The 18,317-nt window shown below is 38.5% G+C and overlaps 1 protein-coding gene and 1 long non-coding RNA gene across 2 annotated transcripts in view; one reads left to right on the top strand and one right to left on the bottom strand.

Moving 5' to 3' along the window:
- LOC119252921 (uncharacterized) overlaps positions 1-18,317 on the top strand; it is a 36,285-nt gene that overhangs the window by 1,951 nt on the left and 16,017 nt on the right. The window lies entirely within an intron of this gene.
- On the bottom strand, positions 12,950-13,648 carry LOC119252920 (60S ribosomal protein L23a-like). Its single transcript, XM_037520478.2, has one exon. The coding sequence runs from the start codon at positions 13,444-13,446 to the stop codon at positions 13,030-13,032; it is 417 nt and encodes a 138-aa protein (XP_037376375.1). The 5' UTR covers positions 13,447-13,648; the 3' UTR covers positions 12,950-13,029.

Here is an 18,317-nt window from a genome sequence, read left to right as displayed (position 1 = left end):
AATTACAGGCATATAAACAATTACCATAAACACTTTAAAGAAGCATTTTTTAGCACCTGCCAATACTAAGGGCCATGCTATAGATATTCGGGTGACTAAAATGATGGTCTAGAAAGAGCTGTTGGGTTAATTAATTGGTTGATTGCCTAATCAATTGGTCTATAATATATTTTCATAAAAATGGGAAAAAATGAATCTTTGACATCCCATGAATAAATGAGGCCTAACCACACTAGATCTACATTGTAGTCTAGCAACAATAGTTCACGCCGAAGAGCATCAGCCTCCATTATATCATTTCAAGTCTAGTTTTTATTTAGGACCTTTTGTCTTTCATACCCATCTTGCATTTGCATTAGCAACCCCTTATAAAATGTAGGTTTAAGAAGGTACCCTTCCAACTATACCCCTTTCAGGTACTCAAAGACGCTATTTTCACCAGAAACTGTGATGGGATATCAGGGTTCATCTATGAATGTGATGAATGAGATCAGCTTGGCATGTTTAACGAAGCAAGGGGTAGTGTCACTAAATTGTACTAATTGAGTGTAATGAGCTAGAGTCACAGAAATATATTTCTGAGTGTGATTTCTTTTACCTGAAATATGGAGTTCCTCCCTGAAAGAAATTTTGTACTTTGAAACTTACTAGATTTTCCTTTAAACTGCAAAAATCCTTCCTTTGGGTTAACTGTCAAATGTTCACCTTGTGTGAATTACTCTGCTTAGATACTTACTTCCTATAGAGGGTGAGAGGTTTCACTGAGGGACCTCTGCCAGCATTAATGTATTCTCCAGCCTGAGCAGGCAAGGAAGAGTGCTGGTGAGGTGAACCTCGTAGTATTGATAGTGATGCAAATGTACATTGTACAGGCTCTAGACCCACTGGATCAGAATCTCTGGGAACCCAGGAATCTCTAAAAAAAAAATTTCTTGGGCCTCCCCCGCAGCACAGCGATTGAGCGCTGGGTTGCGAAGTTGCCCGCAGCCTCTGCAGCGCCAGTTCGATCCCCGGCTGCTCCCCGGCCACCGGAGGAGGGTCCCACATGGCGCGCAGACCTCTCCTGCCACCCGCTGCTCCCCTCAGCAGTGTACTTCGGTCCTTCTGCCTGCTCTGCTCCCCACTCTGGCTCTGGTGAATTCTCTCACCCTCCCGCGCTTCTGACTGTACCCAGTGCCTGTATAAATAAATACATAAATCTTAAAAAAAAAAAATTCTTGTACAAAATTCCAAACATATACCAAAGAGGACAGAATAATATAATGAATCCCCATGTATCCATAATCCAGCCATTGAGTCATAGCCAATCTTGTTTCACTTAATCTCCCTCCCACATTTCCCCCTCTCTAATAATACATTGAAACAAACCCAGACATCAAGGAATCCAGAATATTTCAGTAAGGAGCTTTAAACATTTTTAGAAACTTAACTACAATATTGCTATTCCTAAAACAGCCACAATTAAATACCCAGTCATCGTTCAAATTTCCAGTAGTATCAGAAGTATATTGGATTTGAGTCAACAATATTTCCAGGTGCTCCAGTGACCCATGTTATGCTTCTGTTTGTACAGCCTCATTTGTTGAGCTTCAACCATGCACTGTTCTTCCTCTCAAGAAATTTATGCACTAAAGGGCAGCTGACCCCAAAACAAATACATATTCCAGTGTTTGAACAAGTTATCCCCTTATTGTCCCTTGTAGTTCTCATAGGGAAAAGTTTTTTTTTGCCTTTTATTTTGCTTTTTATCTTAACTTTGTAGTTATTTCTCCATTTCCTTTTCCTTCCGTGCAAATGCCTAGGCCAAGACACATCAGGCTCCATGCTTCTTTGCATGCCTGGCTTAAGAAGCAGCTAGTGGGGCCTCCCTGGTGGTGCAAGGGTTAAAGACAGAGCTATCAAGCCACTGCCAGCCACTGCAGCAGCTGCAGAACTAACCCCACGTGGGGCAGCAGACCTCTCCTGCCTCGCCCCTGCTTCCCTCTGCAGTGTATTTCAGTTAGTCTGCCTGTTCTGTTCCCCACTCTGTCTCTGGTGAATCCTCTCACCGACCCCCTCCCCACACCTCTGGCTTACACCCCAGTTCTTGTATGCATAAAATAAATAAAAAGCTTAAATAAATAAATAGAAGCAGCTAGCGAAAAAGCTTAAAACAGAAACGAGCTTGCTGCATTCATGGAACTGAAAGAATGCCAGGTCAGGATTTCTTGTATAGTCTAAGAGGCCTACCTTATGCATTACTGAGGGGTCCTAGCATAATGACAGAGGCCCTTGTAATTATGTATTTTACTGCTGACTGCCTTGGAGAAACGTATAGTGGATAAACAGACTTGAAAGTCACAAAGACTTAGACATTTACAAAATTCTTAACATATGTGGTCTCTGATAAATTCATCTTCTTCATTAGACTGTACATTTCTTGAGGGCAGCTAGCATATGTCATTTGAATTTGTAACTTAAGCATAGAACATGATATAAACCTATGTTGTAAATGAACAAAGTTCTCTGACTTTATTTCCTGAAAGTAATTTATAGAATCCCTCTTTAAACCTGAAAGTCCAAAGATCTGGGCCCATCAGTCTGATGACATCACTAGTACTCTGGCAAGTGCTTTTTTCTTAACTGGGCAATTTGTGTTTTGAATTGCCAGCCTTCATACCAAAGGGATCTATCTGATGAAGGAAATAATCCTTAGCTTAGGAAAATCGGTGATTGATTATTTAAAATCGGTGATTGATTATCTTACAGTCGTTTCCGTTTATGTTTCTGCAAAATTAATGTTTTAATGCAATTTCACATTCTCACTTTTTCAGGGCCAGGAGTAGTTAACAAGATTAGGGAATAGTTATCAGCAAGATAACTATTTAGACTCCAGCTTTAGAAAGCTTGTGTTGTAGGCTTACCCAGAAAATAAAATACACCTTGGACCAGCAAAATGGCATACATAGTATAATTAGCATACTGCGTTACAACACTTTCTTCAGTTTTTATCTTTAGTTGAATTTTAGTTTGAGTTCTGCAGTTTTATCATGAAATACCACGAGACTGCTCAGTAATACCTGCAGGGACAGCAGAGAAAGTGGAAGGAAGGGAAATAGGAAGGAAGAAGGAAAGATGTGAGGGAATGAAGTAAAGAGGGAGGGAGAGCACAAAGAAAGGGAGGAAAGAAAGGCAAAATGACTACCATCGGCACTTTATTTATCTCTCTATCTAACAAAGGAGTTTAAAAATGTTATTTAAAACTGAAACTGTTATCACTCTGTCTTTTAAGGAATTGCTACAATTCCTGCCAGTGGGAAAGTAAATATTTATATAGGGACAAGAAAAGTAATGACACTCTATATAGATGTCCCTTGAGTCTTGAAAAACAACAATGAGAGTTGGATAAGCACAAGTGGGCAGAAGGTTGGATTTGGGGATATGAGATTGAGAAAGTTTAATTGCTCTGTATGAAATGGGAAGCATTGTTCACTGGCGGGGGGAAGGGTAGAGGTTGGAAAATGTTGCTGAGAGAGCAGAGAGGATCAGAGGGAGAAAGTTAAAATGGTGGATGTTTTCTAAAAAGAGCAATGAAATGTTTCTCAATTTGTAATCATTAGCATTGCTGTAATTGTATACATGTGCGCGCGCGCACACACACATCCCTTTTATGCTTCCAAACATCAAGATGAATCTCCTGCAAACCCAAAGCTTTGTGTAAATTAATCATTATGAAAGTCAAGGAAAAAGCTTCGTGTTGCACAACTTTGAGAGATTTGGTAGAGACCAGGGGCATATGTGTATGTCCATAGAGTAGTCCATAAACTGAGCTATATCATATGAAGCAGGAGCTAGAGTATAAGGTGAACAGAAAAAATTACAATCACATTCTATCCTACAATCTTAGAAAGGGAGAGATATGAGTTTTCCACCATATGAAAATTGTGGTTATATTTATTTTTATTTTAATCTTAAAGGGCAAAGGTCGGGGGATGATACCTGGTAATCTGCTTGTCTTTCCCGCTACTCCATTAGTTCCTCCCTGGAAGAAACTAGGTCTTTTTTTTTTTTTTTAAGATTTTTTTATTTATGCATACAATAACTGGGGTATAGGCCAGAAAAAGGAGGTGGGGGGCGTTGAGAGGATTCACCACAGACATAGTGGGGAGCAGAACAGGCAGACTGACTGAAATACACTGCTGAGGGGAGCAGTGGACGAGACAGGAGAGGTCTACCATGCCATGTGGGTTAGCTCCCTGGCTGGGGATCAAACTCAAGTTGCAGTGGCTAGTGATAGCTTGACAGTGCTGAGACTTTAACCCCTGTGCCACCAGGGAGGTCTAAGAAACTAGATCTACATCTTTATATTCCCAAAGCCTGGCATATGTGGCATACAATACAAACTAAAAAAAATGTTTATTAAGTGTAGGAGTAAATGTGAAAAAAATTGGATTCATAAAATGCCAAGTGATAGAATGCATTTTTAATTAAAACACATATTTCAATAACTCATTACTTGAAGATTGAGAAATTAAGTTAATACCTGCCTCTGATCTCCAGGTGGCAGTATTATCTCATTAAATTGTTTTGAAACTATATAGATTCCGTTTAACTTTTGAGAAAAGAGAAAAATGTGAATTAAAACAATTCTGTAACTTCTTTCTGTCAGTGTATAGAGTTGAAAAAGAAATAAAATATACATACATGAAATTAATGGTTTCTTCCCTAATGTCAACACAAATGAGGATTACTGGTAGTTCTTTATCATGCAGTTTCCAAAACCTTGAAGGTAAAAACTAATTAGTTTATTAAACACATGTATTCCTTCAAAGTATGAAAACTGTGTGTTGAGAGAGAGAGAAAGAAAGGGTGGAGCAGCAATGTGTCTAGAAATCATTCCTCAACAAATACGTTGACAATATTAAATACGGACTGGTCAGATAAATTTTAATTTCAAGTAGGGAATACTTGATTCATGTAAGTATGTCCCATGCAATATTTAGGTCATACTATGGTAACAAATTAGTCCTTGTTTATCTGAAAATCAAATTTAACTGATCATCCTGTATTTTTCTTTACTAAATCTGGCAATCTTATCAATAGCTATTTTGTTGTTGTCGTTAATTCCAAAATAAACAGAACTTCACTTCACCAGGTCTGAGATGCCCCGTGGTGTTTATTTGGAGAGATAAAAAGGAAGGAGCTGGTAGGATAGACTTCCTCATTGTAAGTCTAACTTTATTGCTCTTTGTGCTGTACCCATGCAGAGCAGAGATTCTCAGTTGAGTATCTTATCTTCAGGAAACTGTCCCCTCAACCAAGTGCAGATAGTATAGCCTAAAGTATTTTTTTTTTTTAAAGATTTATTTATTTATTTATACAAGCACTGGGTACAGTCAGAGGCACGGGAGGGTGAGAGAATTCACCAGAGCCAGAACGGAGAGTAGAACAGGCAGAGTGACGAAGTACACTGCTTGAGGGGAGCAGTGGGAGGCAGGAGAGGTCTGCACGCCATGTGGGACCCTCGCCCAGCAGCCGGGGATCGAACTGGTGCTGCAGAGACTGCGGGCAGCTTCGCAACCCAGCGCTCAACCGCTGCGCCACCAGGGAGGACCTAAAGTAGTTATTTTATAGAAACAGTGTTTTGTAGCATCTGTGGATCAGGTTGCAAAAGCCAAGTTGTGAATAAATAAGACCCCAGACCTGTTCATTTTTTAGTTATACTTCTCAAAGATACTTGATGAACAGCAGCTATGGCAATAGAAATAGTTAAGTTACTTATGAAATAAATCCTAATTCAAAAAAGTAAAGAATTTTCCAATAAGTTCAATCATGTGTCATTTTTATGTGTATATTCACATTTTAATATAAACATTCCCTATCTTCCAGATAAAATGAACTTCAGAAATTCACCTGTAAATATTTCTGAATTCAAAATAATCTTTCCATAGAAATGAGTTGGTAGTGATAGTCAAATACTGTTACCTAGTAAGAATATATTTGATTATGTAACTGAAACACTATACTTGTGGTTAAAATTAGTTTTTAAAAGACTTGTGAAAGTAGTATTTTGAAAGAAATAAAGATGATAGTTTTTAAAATAATGACTTCATGTTTGAGGAAATATTAAGAACACATGTTTATTTTGCTCTTTCTCTGTTCTAGGAGTCATTCAAAGTACTGTGTATGAATTAACCCATTTACTCCTCATAATAAACCTAGGAGGGAGATTCTATGATGATCCCTTCTTATAAAACTGGGGCAAAAGTTAAATTGCCCAAAAAAAAATTTGCCCAAAAAGTTAATTGCCCAAAGTCAGCTACTCTTATAATAGAATTGGGATTTGGGCAGCCCATAGCTACATCAGCCACTGCAGATCACAGCTACATTAGTGTAGAATAAAGAGGAAGGAAGTCTCAGCGCTATCACCTTTACCGTCTGAGTTCAATCGCAGCAGACCTCTCCTGTCTTACCCGCTGCTCCCCTTAGCAGTATATTTCAGTAAATCTGCCTGTTCTGCTCCCCACTCTGTCTCTGGTGAATCCTTGCACCTCTAGCCTACACCCCAGTTTTTCTACTAAATAAATCTTTAAAAAAAAAATAGAATCAAGAGGAAAGTCAGCCACCTGAGATGATTGTGATGGGGACACATAATGGTTGTCTATGTACTACACTGTATTCACTTGCTATTTTCCATTATTTAAGTATTTTATGAATACTACATCCTAACCAGTCAGAAAGAGCTGTTTTGGAGTTTATAAATGGAGCAAAGAATGTCGGAAAGAAAGAGAATGATTTAGGGGTGGTAACTGAATAAGAGTTAATGAACGGTGGAAGAGGATTAACGAGTACTTGTATGTGGGGTATGAAAAAGAGATTGCTGGAGTGGAAATAACTGGGCTGAGACCTGAAAAGTAAAACCAAACTGAGGAGCATTTGACTTTCCAGAATTATCTACATGAGAAGGAAAGGGGAAGTGGGAGGGGTAGTGCCTTGAATTGTTGTTAATTCTCTCTCACATACTTGGTGATAACCTAAGATTATCCATGCTCCACCCGGCATGACCATCGTGGCTCCCCAGAGAGCCCTGCTGAAGGTGATATTCCCTCCAGTGCTAAGAGAGTCAGACCGCAGTGCTGGTTAGTTGTTTTTAGATGGCCTTTGCTTCCTGCTCTTTATCCTCTCTCAACCAGATAAGAGGTTGTGCCTGTGGAAGGGAAAGAATCCTGGACTCACTGCTCATGGAAAAGTGCTCACCCTACTATCTGATTAGTTCCCTCATCTTTGGCCCATTTCCTAGACTGTGAAAACAAAGGGGGTATTACCCACGTTGTGATGCAAGCACCTGGCAATTATTAACTCTGATCGCATCTCCTCTTCACAAGCTGGGGAGATAGAGATCATACCCATTTTACAGATGTGGGAAAAGAGGCTCAGAGAGGTGAAGGTTCTTGTTGGAAAGCACTTGAATATAACATACTGGTAGAGAGAGACATTCAATGCTAATGCTATTGATCTTTCCTCTAAAGTGCTGCCTGTAATAGAAAATGCAATCACTGAAATAAAATCATTTGCAACTTTTTCCACTTCTACTTGATAAATAGGAAATAAATACATAAAAACCAGAAATGTTTTTTCCTAAGATAACAAAATTGGAAGGGTTTTTTTTTTTTTAGTAAAATAGACTGTAAATAATCAGTAAATCTTTCGAATTATGGCTATGTAGATACTTGTAACTTTCATTCATTATAGTTACTCTTATTTTTATTTTTTTATTTTTATTTTTTAAAGATTTATTTATTTATACAAGCATTGGGTACAGTCAGAAGCGCGGGAGGGTGAGAGAAATCACCAGAGCCAGAGCAGGGAGCAGAGCAGGCAGACGGACGAAGTACACTGCTGAGGGAAGCAGCGGGCTGCAGGAGAGGTCTGCGTGCCATGTGGGACCCTTGCCCGGCGGCCGAGGATCGAACCGGCGCTGCAGAGGCTGCAGGCAGCTTCACAGCCCAGCGCTCAACCGCTGCGCCACCAGTGGAGGCCCGTTACTCTTATTTTTAAATTAATCTATTATACAGATGATACTACTTACTCAGTTAACATGCATTTCTGCATCTCTTATGTTACATGCTTTCTAGTTTCAGGGAACAACAAGCTTCTCATGGAGCTTGTATTTCGAAGGTGAGCATGACAGATTATAAAAAATAACTGTAATAACCAATCCATTTCTATAGAATAGAAAAGGATAAGTGTTATACATAAAAGAACTGAGAAAAAGGAATAGTGTTGTGGGTGGTCAGTTTTAGGTATTTTTTTTTAAGATTTATTTATTTATACAAGAGCTGGGGTACAGGCCAGAGGTGTGGGAAGGTGAGAGGATTCAACATAGACAGAGCAGGGAACAGAACAGGCGGATGGACCAAAAACACTGCTGAGGGGAGCAGCATGCGAGGCAGGAGAGGTCTGCCGCGCCATATGGGTATCTCCCTGGCTGGCGGGGAATCGAACCCATGCTTCAGAGGCTGCAGACAGTTTGACATCGGGCAGCTTGACAGTCTGCTCCCTGCTCTCAATCCGCTGTGCCACTGGGGAGGCCCTAAATTTTTTTTAATTTATTTTTGTGTAGAAGAACTGGGGTGTAGGGCAGAGGTGTGGGATATGAGAGGGTTCACCAGAGACAAAGTGGGGAGCACAACAGGTGGATCTACTGAAATACACTGCAGTGGGCAAAACAGGAGAGGTCTGCTGTGTCACGTGGGTCAGCTTCCTGGCCGGGGAGTGAACTCAGGCCAAGGTGGTGATAGTGCTGAGACTTAATCCCTAGGCCACCAGAGAGGCCTCAGTTTTAGTTTTAGATAGGGTACCTATGGAAGACCTAAGGACCAGATGAATTTTGTTTATTTTTTCATTTTTTCAATTTGAGAAAAAATGAATTTTGAGAAAAAACTTCAAGAAAGGGAGGGGGTGGATCATGACACTATCTGAGGTAAAAGCAGTGCAATGGTAGAAGGTAGAAGAAAATCTGGCATGTAAAGACCAGTAAGGAGGCCATCTTCTTGGCTAGAGAGGAACGGTTGAAGAGAAGGGCAAGAAGTGAGGACGTATGAGAGGTAAGGCTAGGTGGAAGAGTGGGCACAGGTGGGCCTTCTGGGCCCTTTTAAGGGTCTAGGCTTTTCTCTTTTGAGGAATGGAAGCATCTGCAGAGTTTTGAGCAGAGAAGAGACATGATCAGACCTGTATTCTGATGACCACTACCTCGACTCCTGCTGGAAATAAACTGTAATGGGTAAAATGTAGAAGCACTGAGCATGGTAGAAGCATTGAGGTAATTCATGTGAGAGATGATGGAACCTGGACCAAGATGGCAGCTGTGAGGAGTGGTCAAAACCTACATCCACTTTGATGGGAAAACTAACCATGTTTAATTAGAGACTGGATGTGAGGTGCAAGAAAATGAGTCAAGAATGACTCCTAGGTTTTTGGCTGAGCAACTACAAGAAAGTATTTGCCATTGACTAAGATGGGAAAGCTTGTGTGTTAAAAGGCAGCAGGTATTGAGTTCATTTTTTGGATGTTATATTTGAGATGACGTTTAGACATACAAGTGGAAATGTTAAGTAAACAGTTGAATATTTAACTCTGGAGCTCAGATCTAGCCTGGAAACATAAACTTGTTTAGCATGTAGTTGGTATTTACAGCCTTGAGACTCCATGAGATCCCCAAGAGGATGCGAAGGGGAGAAAACTATTAAAGGCTGAACTCTGGGAAAAGAAGAACCAGCAAAATTAGAAACTTGAGATATAGACGCCTGGATAGAAATGAAGAAAATGAAAAAATGTTCATAGACAATGATTACACCATTCACATTTTGGTACAGATCATCCTAGACATTTTTCCTTTGTTTATATATGGCTTCCTTTTTTAATTTTTTTTAAAAAGATTTTATTTATTGTTACATGGAAGAACTGGAGGACAGGCCAGAGGTGCGGAAGGTGAGAAGATTCATGAGAGACAGAGTGGGGAGCAGAGCAGGAGGATCTACTGAAATACACTGCTGAGGGGAGCAGGAGGTGAGACAAGAGAGGTCTGCTGCACCATGTGGATTAGCTCCCTGGCTGGGCATTGAACTCATGCTGCAGTGGCTTGCGATAGCTTCGTAGTGCTGAGACTTAACCCCTTGCACCAGCAAGGAGGACCCAACTTCCTTTTTTTTAAAGTCAATTTTGGTAATATAAAGTTGATAGATCTCTTTAAAAATAAATTTTGATACATGCATGTAATATTAAAATAAATGGTACTAAGACTTTGTGACTTGACTATGTGACTTTACAGTGAAAAGTCTCTATGTCAAGTGCCCTAAGTCACACTTAGAATAGTTTGCAATTTGAACTTTCAAATTAAAAAAAAAAGTAAACTTAGTGAGACAGACAGATAGACATAAACAGAGGTATTCTGTACTTGATAAAAAAATGAATAAATAAATAAAGTAAATGGTACTAAAAGTTTAATAATGTAAAGGAACTCTTCTAGATAGATGTTTATTGGTTTTATCTCATGCTTATACAATGTATGAATGGATATGTATGCATATGTACTAATGTGGGTACAACAGTGTAGATATGTATGCACACATGTACTCATGTGTGCACAATATATTAACATGTGTACACATGTATCCATGTATGTATAAAATATGAACATGTGTATATGTTTACATGTGCTCATGTGTGTAGACTATATGAATTGGTGTGTGTGTGCGCATGAATTCCCCCGTTTAGAATATGCACAGTTTTCAGCAAGTTTCACTTGATATAACTTAGATATTTTTCCATTATTGATATATGCAAAACTGCCATTTTCTAGATATAGTAGTACCTATATTTTGAGCTGATTAATGCTACATAGTACCAAAGAGGATTCTGGAAAACTTGTTAGTTTTCTAGCAGTGGTGTTCAGTGCTCTGTTTTCTCACATTCTAGCTCATAAAGGATATTATTCTTTTCACATATCAGTTAGTAGAAAAATAGATCACTTTGCATTGTATTTGTTTCCCTATTGGTATCTTCTGCCAAACTGAGCTCCTAAAGGAAAAAGACGTTCTCCTTTTCATTTTCTGATACCTATGGTTGAAGTTATCGCCTGAAGAATATAGGCTCTCAGTAGAAGGGAGGGAGGGAAAGGGAGGCCTGAATCTCTCAGCTCATGTGTGATCTACAAGAGAATCCATGCTAAAGAGAGGAAGAGTTTTCACCTTCACTGGGTGCAATTATATCCTCTGGGCCAATGCCCTGTATGCATTATGTATCCAAAGGTGTGCTTCTCGTAGTGTAAGTCTCAGTCCAGGTAGGAAAGAAATCTACACTAGACTGAACTAGAGTAAACAGGATCTTGGTGTTTTGTTTTGTTTTTTTCTTTTTTCAAATAACTAGCACCATTGCTGGGAATTTATTTTCCTAACTCTGAGAAGGAAGATCACCTTATACTTCTTTTATCTATAATTTGTTTAATCCATCATGAATATCTTCTCATGCCACAGCTTTTTGAAATGATTAGACATGTTTGTGATTTCCATATCTTTCAGTCAATACTAATACTTATGACTTTATTGATCAGTCATAGCTGTCACAAATTTTATTCATTTTTGCACATTTTTCAATATTTATATCCTTTTTTTATAAACCTTGACCTTCTCCCATTTCTTATACTTTGGTTTTCCTAAATCTTGGTGTCACTTATAAATGTGGTATATAACCATAATGATAAATGTTATTGTTTTATTTTGGCACTGGAAGAAGACAGTATAGAAAAAGAAAAGGACAGTGTTTTCATATGAAATATTTTGTTGTTTCTAGTTTTACAAAGTTGACTCATTTAGTGGGGTTTGAAAAAAGAAAATTGTCTTTGACAGACATCTAAGATAATTAAATGTTTCACCTTTCAATGGGAGATTTTTCTGGAGATGATGCTAGTTAGAGTATAGTTTGTATAAAAGAATTCATGTATGTTCTTCACAAAGACTTCACCAACCCTTCCAGTTATCACTTCACCTGGGGTATAAACGTTCCCTTACTGTTTTTTTTTTTTTTTAATCTAGGCTGATGAAGACTGAGCACCAAGTTGTAAGATGGGATTTTAGGGCCTCCCCAGTGGCTCAGCGGTTGGGCGCTGGCTTGCGAAGCTGCCCGCAGCCTCTGCAGCATCGGTTCGATCCCCAGCTGCCGGGTGAGGGTCCCACATGGCTCGCAGACCTCTCCTGCTGCACCCGCTGCTCCCCTCAGCAGTGTCTTTGTCAGACTGCCTGTTCTGCTTGCCACTCTGGCTCTGGTGAATTCTCTCACCCTCCCGCGCTTCTGACTGTACCCAATGCTTGTATAAATAAATAAATTAAAAAAAAATAGCATTTTAAGAAGAGCAAGATTGTCATTAGGACGTTTTGAAGCGTAATTCAGAGATTCAGACAAGCTCCTGCAGTATTAAAATTAATTTTACAAATTGGATCCTATTATGATCTGTAATGAATCTCTGAGTTGCTAAATCTACAAGCAGAAGGAAATTATTACATTTTATTGCATAATAGAGTTTACAGGTTGGTGATAAATAGTAAATTGTAATTGGTGATAAATTGTAAATTGGTGTAAATTGGTGATAAATTGTAAAAAAAAAAATACTTTATAGTGAAACAAACCACATCATTGCTCCCATTTGTTCTTTAGCTAATTTATCACAAAATTATTTTCTCTTTATTTACATGTGTGTATTTAAGTTGAATACTTTAAAATTATGTCCTTTTTTTGGTCCTTATATCATATCCTTAGTGATTTTCAAATTAAATGTCTTGGTTTGATTACTTTAAAATCATTCAGTAATTCCTTTCATTGAAAACATCAATAATTGTGATATTTGAAAAGGTAACAGTCTATTGAGGTGAATTTAGTTTATATTTTATTAACTTTTTTTTTTATGGTGAAAAATTGTAAAATTAGCCAGCTGGAGTCAGTTTAGATGATCCCAATTTTGATGGCAATATCCAAAGCATCATAGTCAAGAGCCAGTCAAACATAGGCCTTCTTTTCTCCATCAGGTCTGATCAGGGTATTGACCTTTGTCACATCAATGTCATAGAGCTTCTTCACAGCCAGTTTGATCTGGTGCTTGATGGCCTTGACATCCACAATAAACACAAGTGTGTTGTTGTCTTCTGTTTTCTTCATGGCTGACTCAGTGGTAAGAGGGAACTTGATGATGGCATAGTGGTCAAGCTTGTTTCTCCTGGGAGCGCTCTTCCGTGGATATTTGGGTTGCCTTTGGAGTCGCAATGTCTTGGGCCTCCGAAAAGTGGGTGAAGTGCGGATCTGCTTTATCTTATGGCTGTGGACGCCTTTCAGCACTGCTTTCTTGGCCTTCAAAGCTTTTGCCTTGGCCTTGGCTTTGGGAGGGGCGGGGGCTTCCTTCTTTGCTTTTGGTGCCATCTTCGTGAAAAGCTATTAACATATTTTTTGTTGCAATGAGTTAGTTATATTTATTTTTCAGCTAACAATGCCCAGGCAACTTTACTATTAACTCCTTTGATGTAGAATTTGTATTAAGATGCATAAAAGTCCAAAGAACAGAAGGTGGGAAAGAATGAGAACATTAAACATCATTTATATGATCAATGTTGTCCACCTGACACTGTAATTGAAAGAGAAGGAAGAGGGTCAGAATTGAGTTACAAGAAGAAGCCTCTTACTATTTCTATCTTTAAATGATTGAACTTGATAAGGACTCTAGAATGTTTCCTTGACCATCTTAAGAAAGAAACTTGGGGCTCAAAGTCTTCCCTGTCACACTAGAGTTTAGGCATTTAAAAATCAACTTATAAGCATCCAGCACTTAAAGCAAACAAAGATGAACATATCTGGTTGAATCCCATCACTTTATTTCCATAATGCTAAATCTATTAGAATAACCAAATTATTACAGCTGCATTAAACTTTCATATATGCATTTAGGCATATAGCATGCCTCCCCCACCAAAAAAAAAAAAATTGGAAAAGAAAGTTCCCAGATTATTAAGCTCATTCATAGAGTAGCATGCAGAATGGTGTAAGGCTAGTCAAATGTCTTGATAAGACCGCTAGATGGAAGGATAAATTTAGCTATTATAACAATAAGTCAAGATTTTTTTAGACAGTAAGATAATGGAGGCAAACTTTCCTATATCAAACAATAAGAGAACAAAAAATAGTAGTCTCTGTTTCTGCATCCTGTTTCCATCTCTACCTTGCCCAAAAACCTCCTAAATTGCTTAATAAATGGGCTAGAGCAGTATTCCTCAATTCAGTGTATGCTGCTCTAAATATAAGAGGTCCATCTAGTCCTATGTCTCTTAGTAATTGTGGGGCAAAGTGCAACAACTTGTCCCGTTCTTAGGTGGCCTGTCCATGTCATCCCAGACTACTGAGCCTCTGGAAGTTTCATTGAAGTAGCAAGTCTTTGAATCTTTTTATTGTTTATCTTCCATCATCCATCATATAGGGGTTTTACCGAGGCATCTAAAATACTTGTCCCTTTCCAGTCCCCAGGTCTACTTAGCATGATATCACAATGGGCCAACTTGATTTTCTGAGAATGTTGAGGGTCAAGAATTTTGCAGACAATGTGAAGAATGTAGAAGAATCTAGACTGTAACATAGACTGCTACCTTCAGATAAAGTTAAAAATTTTTGATCCTCTTTATTGTTGAGTATTGAAAAGAATGTGTTTATAAGATCAAGAGCTATATACCATGCATGTACCAGAGCTTAGAACTTTGACCACAGTGAGAATGAAGGAGGGTATTTTCAGATTTCTTCACAACTCTTTTTGCCACTAGCTTTTACATTGTCAGGATAGTGAATTTTCTGCCAAACCATAACTATGTCCTTTCAAGTTGCATACATAAGAACTGGAGAATTAACCACAGAGTAGGTTGTTTCCTATCTTCTGAGTGTATACTGAAGAATTTTGGAGCACACAGCAACATGGATTAATGTACACAGATCTACATTTATGATGTGGCCTCTGTAAGTCCTTTTTGGTGGCCTGTGATGGTATTTTGTTTGCTTGTTTCACTTCAGACCCTGTTATGTTACAGTCATCAAAAAGTTTGGGAAGACTTTTTTCCTCAGTGTACACCTTCTATGGTAAATGACTGAATCATGAATGGGAAATAGTGTGTATAATTTAGGAGGTATTATATAGCTTGTCCTCAAAGGAACCCCTGCACTTCTTTAATCATGAATTCTAGCCAATGAACTGGGTAAAACTGCATGAAAGACCTCAGTAGTTTTTTTTTAATTTGCAGCTGATGTCAGTCTTCTCAGTGCTTGTTTTTTTCTTTTGTTTACAAGGCAAGTAAAATAGCACTTTGATTGTGTATACACCTTACCCCTAAGAACATCATAATCTAGTAACTATCACCACAGATTTCTAGGTCAAGATACTCAGATTTCCACTTCAGCCTTGCTGTCTCTTAAGTAGTTATGTCCATATTGACTCTGTCAGTTAGATGCTACTCCCTGGCCTCTGCCATTCTGGAATTCTCCCATCGCTATTGATATTATTAGGGTGGTTTCAAGGCATCTCTTTAATATATAGAGGCAATGTGTAATGGAGTTTCTCAGAGATCCCTATGCAAAGTTCTTTTGTGTTCTTTTTTTTTAAATTTTTTTTTTAAGATTTATTTATTTATACAAGCACTGGGTACAGTCAGAAGCGCGGGAGGGTGAGAGAATTCACCAGAGGCAGAGCAGGGAGCAGAGCAGGCAGAAGGACCGAAGTACACTGCTGAGGGGAGCAGCGGGCGGCAGGAGAGGTCTGCGCACCATGTGGGACCCTCCTCCGGTGGCCGGGGAGCAGCCGGGGATCGAACCGGCGCTGCAGAGGCTGCGGGCAGCTTCTCAACCCAGCGCTAAACCGCTGCGCCACCGGGGAGGCCCACTTGTGTGTTCTTTATTCCCTTTTTGAAGCCAATGTCCTCTAGGATTTTCTAGGGAATGTGATCAGATAGTGGGTTTTCTGAGCATATGTAATAAGTAATAAATCTTTATTAACATTTTTACCTCCCTGAGACTTATGACTCCATCAATAGTCTGCCAAAGTAGTTCCCTGTAAATGAGGTAGCATCTCAACCTCACTTAAAATAACATGTGAAAGGACATGGCCAAGCTCTGAGACGCTATCTCAGCAGTATTAGAATGATTCCAAACCCAAGTCACAGGAGAGTGTCCCAATGTTAACAAGTTCTCCACCATGTAGATTTATATTCTATCCCCTAATCATCACCCTGATTGAATGTTTTCAAGATACACTTCCACGTACGTTCCTTCAGATCTTGTTATTCTGGTGCTGTAATTGTTTTGATTGTATAACTGTTTCCTCCCAAAGTAGAAAATGTATTTTCCCACTTGACCCCTATATTTCTGAGACAACAAAGATGTGATAACAAATCTTGAACAGAAAAAAGCATCCATCCTGCAAGACATCTGACTGAGATGAGGTTTTTGCAAAGCTTCTAGCCTTTGTGTAATTTTCCTCTCTAGTAAGGGTGAAAGGACTGATTCTTCAGACAGAAGATTAATAACATTCTGGGGATTCAAGATAGTGAATTTATCTATACAAATATCACTATGCTAGATGTCAGGGTCCAAGTTTTTCTATCAAGACCTTGACTTTTACAAAGAAAACTTTTTGAGACTGTGCATCTACACTTGTTTGTAGTATTGCCACCGTAACAGTTAAATCTTGGGCATGAGTTTTGCATATATTGTCCTTACAGATACAGGAAATGGTAATTTTATTTATTTTTCATTTCCCCTCTTTTTATTTACTTTTTATCAAGTTATAACCCACACATTTTTAAAAAGTACATATATGTTATATGCATATACAGCAAAGAACAAACATTTAGAGTGTGGTATGTCTGTGCACCATAACAGATACAGCCCAATCAAGATACATACTACTTTCAGCACTTCAGAAAGCTCCTCAGGCTCTTCCCAAGCAACATTTTCCCAAAAGAGTTTCACTCTGTGGCCTCATTCATTGTAAATTCATTTTTCTTCTTTAATTTCATATATTGTGTTGTTGGAAAAGTCCATGACATTTTTTTCTGTTTTTCAAGCAAAAATGCGTCATGACTTTTCTGACAACCCAATGGATACATTCATGGTTTATACTGTTGCTCATTACTATGTCTGGGATTTGTAGTCATTTGCTGTGTAAAGCAGTAGTTTGTTGTTGTTCATTGCTATTCAACATTGCATAGTATTCACTTATCCATTCTATTAATAAGCATTTGGATTATTTCTAATTTGTGTTATTACGATCAATCAACTATGTACATTTTTACATATGACGTTTGGCAGACATAAACTTTCATTTCTTTTGGGAGTAGAATTTTCCAGGAGTATTTTCTTTTTTTTTCTGGCTTATTTCACTGAGCATGATCCCGTCCAGCTCCATCCATGTTGCAGCAAATGGCATGAGTTTATCTTTTTTGATTGCTGAGTAATATTCCATTGTGTATATGTACCACATCTTCTTGATGCAAGAAAAAGAAAAATACTGGGTGGTCTCTCACACTCATAGCAGGAATTTATAAGACCCAAATAAGGGATCAGGAAAAAGACTAATTATAATAAAGTAAAAATCAAAATCAACAGGCAACTATAAACCAGAGACCCACTACACGGGGGGAGAAGGGAGTAGTATCAAAACAAGGGTGGTGGGAATTTTACAGGGACTATAACCAAGATGAAAATACATATATTGTACAAAATGAAAAGTGATGTCAAAAATATATGAAATAAAATATGGGCCTCCCTGGTGGTGCAAAGGGTTAAGATGAAAAATATGAAGCTATCCACAGCCACTGCAGCAAGAGTTCGATCCCCAGCCTGCCAGGAAGCTACCCACATGGTGTAGCAGACCTTTCCTGACTCACCTGCTGCTCCCCTCAGCAGTGTATTTCAGTCAATCTGCCTGTTCTGTTCCCCACTCTGTCTTTGGTGAGTCCTCTCACCTACCACAACTCTGGCCTGTACCCCAATTCTTATATATATAAATAAATAAATCTTAAAAAATATATATATATAAAATAAAATAAATAATTTTCCAGGAGTAGAATAGCTTAGTTATTTTCTAGCACACATAATTTTAGTTAAATCTGCAAAGCAATTTTTCAAATTAGTTTTACTGATTTGAATGCTACCACCACCAATGTATAAAGATTCCAGTTTCATATCTTCATCAAGTACTAACTTCATCTTGACAGTCCTTTTCATAACTTAAGTCATTCTTGTGGGAATGTAATAAGATC

Source organism: Talpa occidentalis, unplaced genomic scaffold, assembly GCF_014898055.3.
Source record: "Talpa occidentalis isolate TD23 unplaced genomic scaffold, MPIMG_talOcc4v2.1 talOcc4.2, whole genome shotgun sequence".
NCBI classification, from domain to species: Eukaryota; Metazoa; Chordata; class Mammalia; order Eulipotyphla; family Talpidae; genus Talpa; species Talpa occidentalis.
This window is presented reverse-complemented; position numbering and strand designations above follow the sequence as displayed.